Source organism: Meles meles, chromosome 7 (assembly GCF_922984935.1).
Source record: "Meles meles chromosome 7, mMelMel3.1 paternal haplotype, whole genome shotgun sequence".
Taxonomy (NCBI): Eukaryota; Metazoa; Chordata; class Mammalia; order Carnivora; family Mustelidae; genus Meles; species Meles meles.
In genome coordinates this window covers 61,646,873-61,664,098 of record NC_060072.1, presented here as the reverse complement: position 1 = coordinate 61,664,098, position 17,226 = coordinate 61,646,873, and the positions used below count along the sequence as shown (strand labels likewise).

The following is a 17,226-nucleotide window of genomic DNA, read 5'->3' as shown; positions in this document are numbered from 1 at the left end:
CACCACCATGTGTTTAACACTTTGGATGATCTATGAGAGGTCACAAAAGAGTTGCTGAAGCCATTTCTACTTTCAAAGAAATAAACTCATGGGCATGATCATCTTATTATAAACATATTAAAAATTTTCAATCCTCAACTTGAAACAGTTAACAACTAGATAGAAGTCACCGTCTAATAGATTAAATTCTTATTTTCTGACTCAATACATAGGAATTGAATTACTTCTAAAAATCCAGAGTTTTCATTAGAGCTCCAGATTTTGCTACTGAATTGTCTTGTGAAATTTGACAAGCTTTTCTATTTCTCAATCTTAATAACATGTACAAAGTAAAGTTTTAAACCTCATTTATTTTTTTTACAATCTACTCGATAGAAAACCTGAAGAACTGTTTATGAGTTAAGTGCAATTAAACCTTTTTTTGCAACTGCACTGAACCACTCTAAGTGATTTCAAATCCTCTCTTATCTTCTATCCCCAAATGCTAAGAAAACTGTATAAATAAGAGACATACTACATTATTTTAATGATTATTGAGAATTGTGAAGAACAAATGAAATACTGAAAGATTAGATTTATGGTGTTTTTATACTTGATAGTATTAGAGATTTGTTTGCAAAAAACCCAGAAACTAGTAATTCAGAGGTGAAGTATGAGTTTTCTACTTATATACCGCCAATACTTGCCTTCTTCCCTACTAAACATTTTTATCATGATTTAAATAAAGATACAGATACGTGATGTATAGCTGTCAATAATCTGAGTGTTACAGCCAATATGCTTGATCATATAATTAGGACTGAGATGGGAAGAGTTGGAACGATGAACCATATCTAACAAGGTTAGATACAGTAGACTCATGTCAAGTTCTTTTGGGTCTGAAAAACTCATTCTTCAAATCCAGGATAAGAAATACTTGGCGTAGGAATAGCACTTGGGAAAACTCTAAAAAGCTGTATGTGATTATAGGTTCAATATATCCATGACCAAGAGATTGCTAGGTACAACCTATAGTATGGCCATCTGTCTGTCTGTCTATCTATCTATCTATGTAACCTGTCTATCATCAATCTATCTATCTATTATCTAGCTATCTAATCTATCATTTATCATCTATGTATATATTATCTATCTATATCAAATATACTTTAAATGTAAAGAGATGAAAGATTAAAAGTAAAAGGATATAAAATATATACCATGCTAACATGAATCAAACAAAAACTGGAAAATTATATAAATATCTGACAAAATATATTTGACAGCAAAAAATACTACCATGAATAAAGAAGTTCATTTTATAATGATAAAGGGGCCAATTAATCAAGAGGACATAATAATCTTAAATGTTCATATAACATAAAACAAATTCACAATTATAGTTAAAGATTTTAACACCCCTGTCTTAATGAATCATGAACTGGCATATAGAAAATCAGTAAGGCTATAGAAGAAAAAAATGAGGTGAAATGATGTTTTATAGGCAGCATATAATTGGGTCATGCTTTTTTTTTTTTTGATCTATCCAGTCACTCTATGCCTTTTGATTGAGAATTCAATCCATTTACATGTAGAGTAAATATTGATAGCGAAGGACTTCACCAATGTCATCTTATTGTTTTCTAGCTGTTTTTTTTTAGTTCCCTTGTCCTTTTCTTCCTTTCTTCCTGCCTTCTTTTGTGAAGTTTTTGATAATTTTTTTAGTGCTGTATTTTGATTTCACTTCCCCTTATCCTTTGTGAATTCACTGCAGCTTTTGCTTTGTGGTTACCATGGGGTTTACATAAAACATCTTAGGTATAGGGGTACTTGGGTGGTGCAGTCGACTGGGAGTCTGACTCTTGGTTTCAGCTCAGGCTATGACCTCAGGGTGGTGGGACAGAGCTCTCTGTCCAGCTCAGGGGGGACTCTGCTTAAGAGAAACTCCCTCTCTCTCTGCCCCTCCCTGCATCAAATAAATAAATCTTAAAAAAAACCAAAAACTTATAATCTAGTTATGCTGATAAATTTATTTCAATCACATACAAAAACTCTATCTTGTATTCCTTCATCTTTTCTTATTGAAGTCACAATTAACCCCCTTTTTATACTGTTTATTCATAACAAATTATTGTAGCTACAGTTATTTATTTACTTATTTTATTTTTTTTTAAGATTTTTATTTAGGGGTGCCTGGGTGGCTCAATTGGTCAAGCATCTGCCTTCAGCTAAGGTAATTATCCCAGGGTCCTGGGATCAAGCCTCACAAGGGGCTCTCTGCTCAGTGGGGTGCCTGCTTCTCCCTCTCCCTCTATCTGCTTCTCTGCCCACTTGTGATCTCTCTGTCTCTCTCTCTCTCTGTCAAATAAATAAATAAAATGTATCTAAATAAAGGGCCAGAAGGAGAGAGAGAAACAGACTTCCTGCTGAGAAAGGAGCCTGACATGGGACTCCATCCCAGCACCCTGGAATCATGACACCTAACTAACTGAGCAACCTAGGCATGCTGCAAAAACAGTGATTTTTAATACTCTTGTCCTTTAACCTTTATATTGGAGCTGAGTGTTTAACACTCAACCATATTATACTATTTGAGTACTCTGACTTTCCACACTTATTTTTGCCACGGGTTGTATATTTTCACATGCATTTATGTTACCTATCAGTATCCTTTCATTTCAGCTTGAAAAATTCCTTTCAGCATTTCTTATAAGGTGGGTCTAGTGGTAATGAACCTCTTTAGCATTTATTTATCTAGAAAAATCTTTATCCCTCCTTCATTTCTGAGGGGTAGCTTTGCCAGGTAAAGTATTCTTGATTGGCATTTATTTTTGTTCAGTACCTTGAATATCACCCCCCCACCCCGACCTATAAGGTTTTTGCTGAGAAATAACCTAAGGGAGGGGCCAAGGTTTTTTCCTCTTACTGCTTTCAAGAGTCTCTCTTTGTCTTTGATTTTTTTACCATTTCATTATAGTGTATTTTGAAGAGGATCTTTTTAAGTAGAGCTTGTTTGGGGAATATGAGCTTCATGAACTTAGATATCCAAATCTCCTCCAAGTTTGGAAAGTATCCAATAATTATTTCTTTTAATGTGCTTTCTGTCCCTTCTCCCTTTCTTCTTCTGGAACTCCAATAATTCAGAGTTCTCGTTAAGGTATCCTAAGATCACATAGGTTTTCTTCAGTATTTTTCATTTCTTTTTTATTTTTCTTCATCCTTTTTGTTCTCCACTTACTAGATAATTTCAAAATTCCTGTACTCTGTCTCACAGATTCTTCTTCTGCTTGATCCATTCTGCTGGTGATGGTCTCTCTTGCATTTTTCCCTTTCATTTATGATATTGATCAGCTCCCAAATTTCTGTCTGCTTTTAAAAAAAAAAATCTATCTCTCTGATTAATGTCTCATTTTTTTTCATTTATTATTTTCCTGATTTTGTTGAATTGTCTTTCTGTGCTTTCTGTAGCTTATTGAATTTCCTTTGAAAAGCTGTTTGAATTCTTTCTATCAAGCAAATCACATATCTTCACATCTTTGAATTTGGTTAGTGAAAGATGATTGTGATCCTTTGGTGGTGTCATGTTACCTTGATTTTTCATGTTACTTTAAGTTTTACATTCACTGTTGTTTTCAAATTTGAAGCAGTTGTCACCACCTCCAGTCTTTACTAACTGTCCACTTCAAAGTGTTCAAGCGCATGTTTTTTTCTACAAAAGTGTGATGAGACTTCTCCTTTGCAAACCTGACCTTCCACAAAGGCTCTTTCATCTGTGGATGACTGTTAAAGACAGTGCTTTCCAGGAACTCACTGACCTTGGCTAAGAGGGGCTGGAACCAGTTCCTGAGCCACTTTACTGTTCTCAGCTGGGAACGAGATCTGTGTATCTATTATCTGGTACATGCGTGGGTGAGAGTCCTCCTAGATTCCTTGGTATATGGAGTTAGGTCCCATAGCTTCCAAAAAAATACTTTTGTCTGTGAATGGTTGCCAAATTTTTGTTGTTGAGTGAGGGATGTCTTTTGCAACTATGATGCTAATATGACTCCCAAGTTGATTTCAGAAAAGCCAGGAAGGAACAGGATTAAGAGGACCAATGTCAGGGCCAAAGCTTATGCTTTTCTTGTTTGTTTGTGTGGGTTAAAATGTCGACTTGAGGGAGATCTGGATAAAGAATAGCAATTAGGGTATAAGCCTGTCAGTAAAGAACAGAGAGTGATTAGATAAAATTTGCATCATGTGGTGACCTGTACATTGATGGTTGTCAGCTGGAGATATGGTAAGTGTCTGTTGTTGAATATTTAGAGAAATAATCCTCAGCAAGAAATCACTTTATTTTCAAGTGAGACAGATGTGAAGGTCAAATATTTGTCATTCTCGGTTTAGCATCGTGTATTATAGACAGCAAAATTCACAGAGAAAAACTATGCATTTGTAAACATAGTTCAAATTAAACTGCTTTGCATTGTGGCTATTTTTTTCACAGTAATGTATATTTAAATAAATATTCACTTATTTAACACACTATATTAAGGGCAGAGTATTAAGCTAAGCAATGCAGAGTATACAAAACATATTTCCCACAATTTTTATAATCAGTATATTTTCAAAACAGTTGAAACTACAGACTGAACCAAAATGATAAAAGTTTCAAGAGCTGAGATAAGACAGTGAATATCAAATGGATGGCGTAAACAGTTAAGTATAATAGGAGGCCAAAGGAGAGAATGATCGCCAGAATCAAGAGTGACCCAGGAGCTTCAGAAAGGATGAGAGGTTTGAGTTCAGCCTGGAAGTGACTTGGATGTAAAAGGTAAATAGAGCGTAAGTAAAAGTATGCTACAGTTTGCTAGAAGGAGTAGAGTGTGTTTGGTAAACAGTGAATGAGCCATCTAGAATATAAATTTTGTATTGGGGAGGGTGATTATAAAGGTAGGTGTGGCTATATTGTGCAGTACCTTAAATATTAGGCTGAGGAATTTGAGTTTTACAAAGATTCTATTAGCATTTTTATTGATATGTTAAAAATGATATTTTAAGATATTTTAACACACAATGGATTAAAGAAAGTAGAAAACAATGACAGGAATATCATAAAAATCAATCAAAATAATCCACAGATAAATTAACAGAGAATATAGAATGGGATTTGGGCAGTAATAAAAGTAACAGAAAACTATAAGTGTTTGCTGATTATTATACAGAGGAATATTGGAATAGGTTAAATATGGAAAATATAGAGAAGTTTTGATGAGGGGTTACTTGAGGTCAGTGCAACAATTTTTTGAAATAAATAGGCAAGAATGAGAGTTGATTTTAGAAAAGTAGAGAAGTATAATTTAGAACTATTGAGTTTAAAGAGATGGCAAGATATCAGAATGTACATGCCCATCAGCCAGTTGAACATATGTAAATTGAGTTCAGAGAAATATTTAAAGTAGAGATATAAATTTAGGAGTAATTCACATAATCTTTGAAGTCATAAGACTGAAAGGAATTTTTTTAGGCAATCAGTTTGAAGAGTTAAAGCCCTGACTACAGGAAAAATCTTCACACTTAAGGGCAAAAGGTGAAGCCAGCATCATTAAGCCACTATGTACATTAACTAGTTTAAATTTATGAGCACTAAGGAAGCCTCAGAAAGAGTGCTATCCTGAGAATAGTAAAGTTCACAAAGGAAGGACTAGCTAAAGATAGTGATGTTGGAAAGAGATCATTTATCATTAGCATATGATTTATCATAGGTTTAAGAACAGTTTATGGTTTTTTTAATTAAGAAATAATTGGTAGTCTTTGAGGGTGTTTCCTTGGTAAAAAAAAATCATGAAACAATGAAATATTTATATCTGGGCTGGCTACTCTTCACTGTCCACTGCTCTGCAGCATATTCTTTGACATGGGAGATCAATCTCGTAATGGGCTGACTCTAGAAGAATAATTTTTTATTAGTGAAATATAAGCCAGATACAATTGATGGAATCATTATTATTAGAAAATTGCTTTTTATCAAGAAATTGGTGTTTATTTAGATTGAAGTGCATCTAGGATGGAACAATGCCAAATTTCTTTTAAAACTCTAAATTAAAAAAATTGAATAATTGGGATAGAGGACTTGGCCAAGTTACTTTTTAAAGTATACACAGAGCATTGTTATTTTTACATGTTGAGCATTGCCATCATCTCTGCTTTATTTTCACAGCCCTCCTTTTTTTTTTTTTTTTAAGATTTATTTATTTATTTTAGAGAGAGAGTGAGCTTGGGTGAGAGGGGCAGAGGGAGAGGGAGAAAGAAACTTGAGCAGATTCCATGCTGAGCATGGAGCCCAATGCAGGGCTCCATCTCACCACCCTGAGATCAGGACCTGAGCTGAGACTGAGTTAGCTGCTCCACCAACTGGGCCACCCAGGCACCCTCTCCCAACTTTTTTTTTTTTTTTAATTTAGAGAGAGACAGAGAGAGCTCGTGTGTGAGCAGTGCAGGGCGGGGTGGGAGGCAGAGGGAGAGAGAATCTCAAGCAGACTCTGTGCTGAGTGTGGAGCCCCACAAGGAGCTTGATTTCACAACCATAAGATCATGATCTGAGCCAAAATCCAGAGTCAACCACTTAACCAACTGAGCCACCCAGGTGCCCATCCCAACACTCTTTTGTTAACTTTACTAAATCCAAGTGTTCTCTCCAACAGGCACTGTAATGTGCTTAGTGCCATGTACAGAACTCACATTGTATTGTATGCAGAGTGTTGTATGTAGGGTAATTAACCACTTGAGAAATGTTTCTCAAAGTGTGGTGCATGGACCCCTTGTGTCAAAGAGCCTTCTGGAATGCACATATTTGGGAGCAGGAGAGAAGAAAACAAGTTTAGATGTGGAAGAATAGAGGGATCTATGAGAATAAGAGATCCCTGTAAAACACAGATGTAGAAATACCAACCTACAGGCATCCGGATGGCTCAGTTGGTTAAGTGTCCAGATTTTGGTTCAGATCATGATCTCTGGGTCATGGGATGGAGTCCCACATCGGGCTCTATGCTGGGCACGGAGCCTGCTTGGGATTCTCTCTCTCCCTGCCCCTCTGCTCTCCCCACTACAACCCTGGCTCATGTACATCTTACTCTTAAAAACAAACAAACAAACAAACAGAAAAAACACAGTTACAGAATCAAAATCACTATATATATACACACACACACATATATATGCATATATACATATATATTTTTAAAGATTTTTTTTATTTTATCAAATTTTATCTTTAAAATTTTATCTTTAAAATCTTTTTTAAAGGTTTTTATTAAATCTGTTTAAAGATTTTATTTATTTATTTGACAAAGAGAGACACAGTGAGAGAACACAAGCAGGGGGAGTGGGAGAGGGAGAAGCAGGCTTCCTGCCAAGCAGGGAGCCTGATGCAGGGCTCCATCCCAGCACCCTGGGATCATGACCTGAGCCAAAAGCAGATGCTTAATGTCTGAGACACCCAGGCACCCCACAGAATGTATATTTTAAAAGTAAGAACCTACAAGCTACACATACACATTAAAATTGTAAGAAAATTCTCAAGTAGAAACTAAAATGTAAGGAAATGTGTGTGTGTGTGGTTAGCCTGGGGTTCTTACTGATGTATTTGAGTCTACTTCTTTCTCTCCTATTCATTTTCTTTAAAAAATTTTTTTTCAGTGCATTCAAGTTCGTGTGTGTATTTTAAAATCTAGTACCCAATGTCTATCACCCCAAATGTTTAAGCAAATCCAACCATAAAAGGGACATATTTAAATCTTTTGTATTTTTGTATTTTTATATTCTGTCCTACAGCTAAATTTGGGCTAATAATAGTTGGAAAGAAAAGTGAAAAGAAAAATAAAGGAAAAGAAAATAGAAGGAGAAAGTGAGGAGAGGAGGGAGAAAATAAATAAGAACTAAGTTTTATCCTTTTTGAAACCAGTTCTTTTACTGCTGTAGAACTTGATGGGGTCAGAAGACAAGTTTAGGGCCATAAATAATGACATCAAGTTTTTACCGCAGTATTGTCTCTAGATACATTTGTCTTCTCACAGAATGAAACAAGCCCCATAATTTCTGCTGCTTCTTCCCTTCTGAGGCTAGAGCTGGAAGATCTAATACCATGAATATTCATAGCAAATGAAATAGACCTTTTAATTAATTACTATACAAGTGGCTTATTAGATAATAAGGCTACATAAGTCCTCTTTTAATTGAAGTATAGGTGACTTGCAATGTTACATTAGTAACATGATACAACATAGTGATTCAACAAGTCTATATGTTATACTAAGATTACCACAAGTGTAACTACCATCTGTCACCATGGAATGCTATTACATTACCATTGGCTATATTCCCTATGCTATACCTTTTATCTCCATGAATTACTCAGTCCATAATTGGAATCCTGTCTCTCCCACTTCCCTTCATCCATTTGCTCATTCCTGTAACTCCCCCCACCCTGGCAACAATGCCATTTTTGTTCTCTATATTTATAGATCTATTTGTGCTTTTGCTTGTTTATTCATTTGTTTTGTTTTTTAGATTCCACATATAAGTAAAATCATATGGTATTTCTCTTTCTCTATCTGACTTATATCACTTAGCATTATACCCTCTTGGTCCATCCATTTTGTCACAACTGGCAAGATATCATTCTTTCTAATGGCTGAGTAATGTTCTATTGTGTGTATATTGTGTGTAAATGTCTATATATATGTATATATCTACACACACACACATCACATCTTCCTTATCCATCCATTAGTCAATGGACACATGAGTTGCTTCCATATCTTGGCTATTATTAATAATGCTTCTATAAATATAGGAGTACATATATCCTTTCAAATTAGTGTTTTCATCTTCTTGGGTAAATACTCAGTAGTGAAATTATTAGATCATATGGCATTTTTAGTTTTAATTTTTTGAGGAACTTTCACACTGTTTTCCAGTAGTTGCACCAATTTACATTCCCAACAATTTACATTACATTGTTGTGGGAAAGTGCACAAGGGTTCTCTTTTCTCCACATTCTCGCCAGCACTTATTATTTCCTTATCTTCTGTTAATTTTCATATAGCAACTATTCTTTTCTATTTTGTGTCTAATAAAGGGATTAAACAGCACTCCATTTGAGGTGTGAGCTGTTTCCCTTGTTCCTCACTTGAAATCATATTATTTTGTTACAGTGTAAATCTCTGACCGTGTGAGCATATTCAATATCAGAAAGAGTCTGGAGGGCGCCTGGGTGGCTCAGTGGGTTAAGCCACTGCCTTCGGCTCAGGTCATGATCTCAGGGTCCTGGGATCGAGTCCCGCATCGGGCTCTCTGCTCCACAGGGAGCCTGCTTCTCCCCCTCCCCTCTCTGCCTGCCTCTCTGCCTACTTCTGATCTGTCTGTCAAATAAATAAATAAAATCTTTAAAAAAAAAAAAAGAAAGAGTCTGGAATCCTTTCTGATTACTTTTAGAGCCTTCAAGAATGCACATATTCTGGGGCAGGTTAAAGAAAATAGTGTGAAAGTGACATAGATGAGGGGAATCCATGAGACCAGGAGAGACATTGTAGACACTGCCATGCGTAGAGAGACATGCAGATGTCAGAGGAAGAGACATTTTATAGTGGACTACAGGGAAAATGCTAGAAAGATTTAAAAAATTTTTTTCCAATCTAAATTATTTTTATGTTTCCTTGTTATATAAACTGAAATTTTATTTTATAAGATTTTGGTCAAGCTTCTAAACAACTGCATTACTTTGTCAGTCTCTGTTCACTAGAATAAATCATTTTAGGCTTTAAAAGGGGAAAATTTTAGCAATTTTGTTTTAGCTTGTGAAGTCACAGGAGGGAGGTAATTCTTAGAGCAAAGCTTCAAAGATTCAATATAAGATAAACAATTCTTTTCATCACACTTAATATTAAATAGAACAGAACTGCAGGCGGAATAATTCATTTTAACATTAAAATAAAATGAAGCACAACTTCTTTAGTCTGATTACTTAGGCATGTGAAAATCCTAAAGGCTCAAAAAATAAATAACAATTAATTAAAACTTGAAATGAGCAAAGACAGTATGTGGAGAATTTATAGATAAAATTTTCTGTCATTTATATTATGTTGTCTCTGTCTTCAGTTAAGCAGAAGAAATAAAATAGTCATCTAAAGGAAGCTGTGAAAAAAATCAAGGTATGAGAACTTTGTTGTGATGATTTTTGCAAGGTGAACAAGATCCTAATTCTTAGTTGTTCACATCAGAAATAATTTGGCATTCTTTTATTCAACAAAGTATTCATTGAGTACCTACTATGTACTTGACACTATTTTCACTCCTTGGGTTATAGCAGTGATAAGGGCAGTGGAGAAAGTAAAGAAGGAAAGGAAGTTTGGAAGTGGCAGCAAGTGTGGTTTTGCAGTTTTACATGTGAGAGTCAGAAAGGGCCTCACTGAAAAGGTGGCAGTAGGACAGAGTCCCTCAGGACATGTGAGATGGAGCCATAAGCCTGAGGAAGAACATTCCAGATAAAGTGAATAACAGGTACCAGTGTCCTGGGGCAGAAACGTGCCTGTCATATTTAGGCAGCAGGAAGGAAGTCACTGAGGCTGGAGTGGAGCGATTGAGGGAGTCCGTGGAGATGAAGTCAGAGAGGTCACAGAGGCCAGACTGGTAGGGCTCCTCGATCATTAATAAGTACTATGGCTTTCAGATGAAGTGATGTGAAGTCTCGCCCTCAGAAGGATATGAGAAAAGAGCAACAAGATCTGACTTACTCTCAAAGGAATTTTCTGGTCATAGGTTAGGAAGAGATTAAAAAGAAATACAGGCAGAAGCAGGGAGATCTGTTAAAGGATGGCAGCACCGATTCTGGTGGGGGATGATGGTGGCTCAAACCAGTGATGGTAGTTGTGGTAGCAGTAAAGGGGCAAAGTCGTGGCATGCTGGATTTATTGTGAAGGCAGAGCCGGCAGGACATGCTGATAAATTGGTTGTAGTTTGTGAGAGATGTCAAAAACGACTCTAAGGACTTTAACTTGAGCAAATAGTAGGATGAAGGTGTTATTTCCTGACATGAGAAAGATTGCAAAAGAAGCAGGTGTAGGGGGCAATAACCAGACGTTTGATTTGGTGTATCTTAAGTTCGTGATGCCTATTCAATGTCTACTAGAGTTGTTGAGTAATCAGTTATACATACGCCTCTGGATTTTAGGGCGAATTCCAAGCTGGTGTTATAAATATGGAAGAGAAAGACATGTAAGTGCTATTTAAAGCCACAGGGCTAGAAATAGAAAAGAGAAGAGGTGTAGCAATGAATTCCAGGGCAATGCTAAGATTCGGGGGAAACAGAGGAACTGCCTTTAGACTGAGAAGGCAGACTGCAAGAAGTACCACTTCATTATTGGAAACTTTCTTTCAGAGGACATTGGCAATGGAGCGGCTCTAGGTGCCCTACGTGTTTTTGTTTTTGTTTTTTTACTTTTGGTAGGATTCACCTTGTCATTTGCCACTTACCCATCAATGGATCTACATCTTACATTTCTGCTCTTACTCACCCCCTCCCCGCAATGCCTGCATCACATTTGTTTTGAATATTCTTCCTGTTAGTGCCACTTCACCTCACTACAAAATGCGTTTTTGAAAACCATCAAAAGTAATTTGGGGATTTTATCTGGTGAATAAAATGGATGACCAAATTGGTTAATATCACTTTTGATCAACTATTGGGTATGACTGTTGAGTAATATCACCAAGTTTACTGTGTGGTTTATGTGCCAGATCTAAAAGCTACATCAACAGGCATGTTCTAAAATGGTTTTGAGCATTGACATTACTGGAATAAATATGTAATTTCCAAGAGGACTTTTTTCAATTAATAGTTTTTTTAAAGATTTTATTTTTTTTCAAAGATTTTATTTATTTATTTGACAGACGGAGATCACAAGTAGGCAGAGAGGCAGGTAGAGAGAGAGGGGGAAGCAGGCTCCCCGCTGAGCAGAGAGCCTGATGTGGGACTCGATCCCAGGACGCTGGGATCATGACCTGAGCCGAAAGCAGAGGCTTTAACCCACTGAGCCACCCCAGCACCCTTTTCAATTAATAATTATCTATCATATACAAATATAAGTTCTGTTAACTTGATTAACACTATTTCTTAACATTCTATTACTTTATCATATATACTTATTCAGATGCTTAAAGTCTATGAACACGCAGATAGCCATAAATAATATCTAATTGAATCATTTCCCAGACTAAGAATTTCTTAAACAACTACTATTCTCATTTAAGATGATTATCTTACCAAAAGCAATTGAAAATAATTATTTTAATGAGTAAAACGTCTACAAAAACATATCTAATAATATTTTCCCAGCTATTACAAAAATTGCAGATTATGAACACCACAGAGTTACAAACAAGCACCCTTGGATATCCGGCTACTACTGTTTGTAAAGGATGTAACCCCTGCAAGTTATGCCAACTATTTGTTCGCTGAACAGATATTTATTAAATTCTAGTATGTTCCAGATGCACATCACAATGAAAAGAGTTTGGTCTTTTAAGTTTTTCCAAGCACATCATAAGACACTTATATACATAAGGGAGGGCGCCAAAATAGTGCCGCTGACTTTCTCTGTAACGATCAGTCCCCCCGGGGAGTTTTACCATATGGAGAACCTGTCTGAGTAGATTAAAGAAAGACTGGAGAAGTAGAGCGTAGGGTTAGCCCTTTCTGTATACTGCACACAGACGGGACCATTAATCAGTTACACCGTGACTCAGAAAGCTCCCTCTCTTAATGACAATGCTCCAATTGCTCTCCATGCCTCTGACTTGACCCATCTTCGGAGAGGAATGGGGTATCATGGAACAGCTTTTAGTTTTCTTTAGAAGCTAACTACCATTGTTGTTCTAAGTTCTGGGATACAAAGATGGGGTCTTGTCTTCAAAACCATTATTATTTTTTGAGGGGAAAGATATCTCTTTGAGTAATTACATCTGAACATAATAGCTGTTCTGGTGGTATAAACTCAATGCACTCAGTGGGCATTTGGGGGGAAAGCCTAACAGTTACTGGCTTTACAGAGGAAGTGCCAGCATTATTCAAAGAGATATTACTTCCACGAAGCTCAGCAGGATGAGATAGATGAAAATTCTTGGGACCTAGCTTTTTCCCTTTGGAGCTTAATACTCTAGCTATTCCTGCACTTTCAAACCTTTTTCACTAGATTTGGCCTGACACTTCATTGTGAGTAAAGTCTAATTTTCATCCTAGGACTTCGCCTGTAAAATATTTTATAGTCTTTACCCCAGAGATTGCCATCATACTGAGGCAGAACATTGTAATTGGCCCACTGTTCCTCACTTAAACTTGGTGGCTGGCCCCATTCTTCTTACTAATATTGACATTAATTGCCGGAAGGAGGAAAGTGATTTCTAAATGTAAGTTTGCATGTTTCTTATTAGAAATAATAAACTTACAATGTTCTTCATGTGTTTCACTAGGATGGTCAGCTTCGTATCCTCATGTGATATCACTAACTGCACCTTAGGCGTCTTGTCAGGAAACTTCTCACCTGATAAAGCAATAGAATTTTGGTGGGTTAAACTGGAAGTGGTTCATTGCGGGATAAATTAAACATTAAAGACTAAAATGGACCCAATGAATAATCTGCAAAAGAAACATTCTTCTGATCATGCAAAAAACACAATACTCTTTAAGAAACTGAGTTGGTTAAAGATGGGATTTGTGTCTAATCAACCCGAACGAACCCTTTCTCCTCATATTTTGTGTTTTTGATTGATTTTTTGTTTTGATTGATTATTTTTCCCAATTATTTAAGATTGAAAACCTAGTGTCATTTTTGGCTCCCATTTTCTCAACATTCATTCAATAAGTTCAAGTATTAGAGAGCATGAGGTGTTGGCTTTAAAAGTCAGTGAGCCTGGGGTTCAGGTGCCAGAACTATACTTAAGACTGTTCTGTGTGTATGACTAACTTATGACTAAGTTAATTGACTTCCTTAAAATGGAGATAATAGTTACCTACTTCAGGATAGTTTAGATGATCAGCTGAGAAATTCAAAAGTTCTCACAATGTAATCTCTCCATAAATGTTTGCAATTAGTAATAGTCTTCTCCATATATTTGCATTCATTTTATCCTGTGCGTTTCCATAGCTCCTTGTTCAGAAGCATAAGAATCTCTTGTCTAAATTACTAGAACATTCTCTTCTCCTCTCCTAAAACCCAAATCTATTTGGACACAATTACTGGTATATTCTTCCTACAGCAACTTCCTAAAATTACTCTTTTGATCAAAGTACGGTTCATAGCTTTCCAGTGCTTATGAAGAAAAACGCTGAATTTCTCCGGCTTACGTTACTGCTTCTTATTGAATCTTTCTGTTTCTTATTTCCTGCTGCTACTATTCCATGCTGTAGTCTGTACGTTCAATTCTACAAACATGCTCTGCTATTTCCTTTCAGGCATTGCTCATATTATTCTCTGTATTTGAAATGACCTCTTCCACCATTTTTGGCTAAAAGGCCTAATTAAAATGCAAAATAGCTTCTGCGGTTACCTCCCTTTGAACTCCCCTAGCTCAGCCCTTATCACTTAATATTTGTATTGTAATTATTATCTTACATGCCTCAGTTTGCTTAGTGGATTATACTCTCCCTCAAGGCATACTTTTTTCCTATATCCCCAAGGGGTATATAAATCAGTGCCAGCTCCATAATGTCACACTAAACATTTCTTTAATAACAAAAGTAGTCCTATGTTTTTCAAGTTGTATCATTCCAGCTTTAAAATGAAGGCTTTGGCTTTTTAATTAAAAATTTCTGGTTTGCAGCCCAAAAATTAAGCATAATTTATAGTTTTTCTGGTATTTCTATTGGTTATTCTGGTTGTATATTCTCTGAGGGAAGTTAGAAGTTTATTAATAACAAGAAATTTGGCAATGTGCTACTGTGGGCTCATCGCGGTCAACATTGTTTTCTAAGAGTCAGCCTCAAGCTCTCTAAAACTCTTTAATCATTGGGGAGGGGAGGCGAACCATAAGAGACTATGGACTCTGAAAAACAACCTGAGGGTTTTGAAGGGTCAGGGGTGGGAGGTTGGGGGAACAGGTGGTGGGTAATGGGGAGGGCACGTTTTGCATGGAGCACTGGGTGTTGTGCAAAAAGAATGAATACTGTTACGCTGAAAAAATAAATAAAATGGAAAAAAAAAAATAATCTTTGATAATTAAACCTGACTAATATGTTTCCTTTTCCAAAGATTTTTACATGTTTGTAAGAGTAATTTACACATTGTACATGGGTCATATTAATTAATGTTATTGTTCATGTGGGTTATTGACATTGAGATAATTAAAATTGGCATTGTTCTTACAATTGAAATGGTAATCACATAAAATAATAAAAATATTCTTCCTTTAAATATTTTTATTTGATAATATTTTTATTTGAGACAGTGTGAGTTAGAGATACTATGAGATAATTCTGAGTATAGTACTGAGGTGAATTGCTTTCATAGTAAAAAAAACGTAATTGGATTTTTGGTGTGAGAATGTTAAAAATGCTGATGACTTTTTGATGCACAAAGAACATTATTTTTGAATAAAGTGAAAAGATTACTACATAGAAACTCAATGTGTTTAATCAGAGGAGTTTCAGTTTGAAGGTAAGAAATTAGTATTAAATTTATGATTGAGTATCTAAATAGTAACCATATAACTGTTACTTGAACTGACTGAAGTGATATTCCACTCTGAAACTCCAGTGTAAGAATAGTAGCCAGTATCCATCAATACACGGCCGAGTTCAGAATTCAGTGAAAATTCAGGCCACCAGGAAGTTTTAGTATTCCATATAGTAATAGTAGAGGTACTTAATATTTCTAGAACTCTTACTGTATGCCAGACATTGGGATAAGAGCTTTATGTATATGAACTAACTCAATCCTCATAGCAAATCCATAAAGTTTGTGTTACTTCTGTTTTACACATGAGGAAACAAAGGCATTTGGTCAAAGGTCATGCAGACAATAAACCATGAAGCGTTAAATGATCTCTAAAGTCTATGTTCTTAAACAACTTGCTGTAAAGGGGCAAAGAAGGGGCAATAATCTGAGGGAAAGAGTTTAAATGAAGAAACCAGAGAGGGAAAATTTTGAGAATAGTTTCATATGAACAAAAAAAGGCTGCAATATTTTGATTTTCTGCTTCAAATTAGTCTGGAGAATCTGTTATGCTTAATCCAACCATTTATAATAATCTTAAGAGCTATTAAAAGATTATCAATCCTCAGATGATTATGTTGAAATGTTTGAACGCATGACAGGTTAGGAGCTAATACAGCCCTTATTATGCACAAAGTGTCCATTACTGTTAAAAAAGCAACATTTCAAAATATTTTTTCAGATGATAATATATTCATATAACTAAAAAAATAAGAATTTACTTTAAAAGTATACAATAAAACATCTTCCACCCATTCCTAACACCTATTCACCCAATTTCCCCACCATTATTTACTTAGCTTCCCATATATCTCTCCAGAGGGACACACACCCTTTCACAGTTTCTCCATATAAGCAAAAATGAAGAAGTACTTTTATTGCCCCCCTCCCCGCTTTTCCACAAATGGAATAGCACATTTATTATTCTACACAAAGATCTTGGAGAAATTTTTACATTCAGTCAAAGCTTCTTTGTTTTTTTAAGTATAGCTGCGTATTATTCCATTATGTGAAATGCCATAATTCATTTAACCAGTTCCCCACTGATGGTCATGTGGGTTGTCTCCAATGTTTTCCAGCTGTTACAAACCATGCCGCAAAAACATCTTTGTATGCATGGCATTTTGTATACCTGTGCACAAATATATGATAAATTTCCAACAACAGAATTGGTGGCCGAAGAATATTAGCATTTGTAATTTTGATAAATGCTGCCAAATCACTTTCCATGGAGGTTGTACCAATTTGCATTACCACCAGCAGTGTATGAGGCCTGCTGATTTGTAACCAAGCTTATTAATTAAATTTTTGGATTTTTGCCAATCTGATGAGTTAAAAATGGTATCAGTGTAATTTTAATTTGCATTTTTATAATGAGTGAATTTGAGGATCCTTTCTTTTGTTTATGAGCCTCTGTATTTTTTGTCCATATTTTCTTTTCAAATTCTTTACACATTATTCTGTTTGTTGTAGGCCTTTTTCTTACCAATTTCTAGGAGGT

General features: G+C 35.7%; 1 protein-coding gene across 2 annotated transcripts in view; it reads right to left on the bottom strand.

The window, feature by feature from the left end:
* PIK3C2G (phosphatidylinositol-4-phosphate 3-kinase catalytic subunit type 2 gamma) overlaps positions 1–17,226 on the bottom strand; it is a 327,581-nt gene that overhangs the window by 16,207 nt on the left and 294,148 nt on the right. For both annotated transcript variants that reach the window (XM_046012794.1, XM_046012795.1), the window contains one exon: positions 13,462–13,556. In XM_046012794.1, coding sequence (XP_045868750.1) covers positions 13,462–13,556 — 95 coding nt within the window. The remainder of the gene's footprint in view (positions 1–13,461; positions 13,557–17,226) is intronic.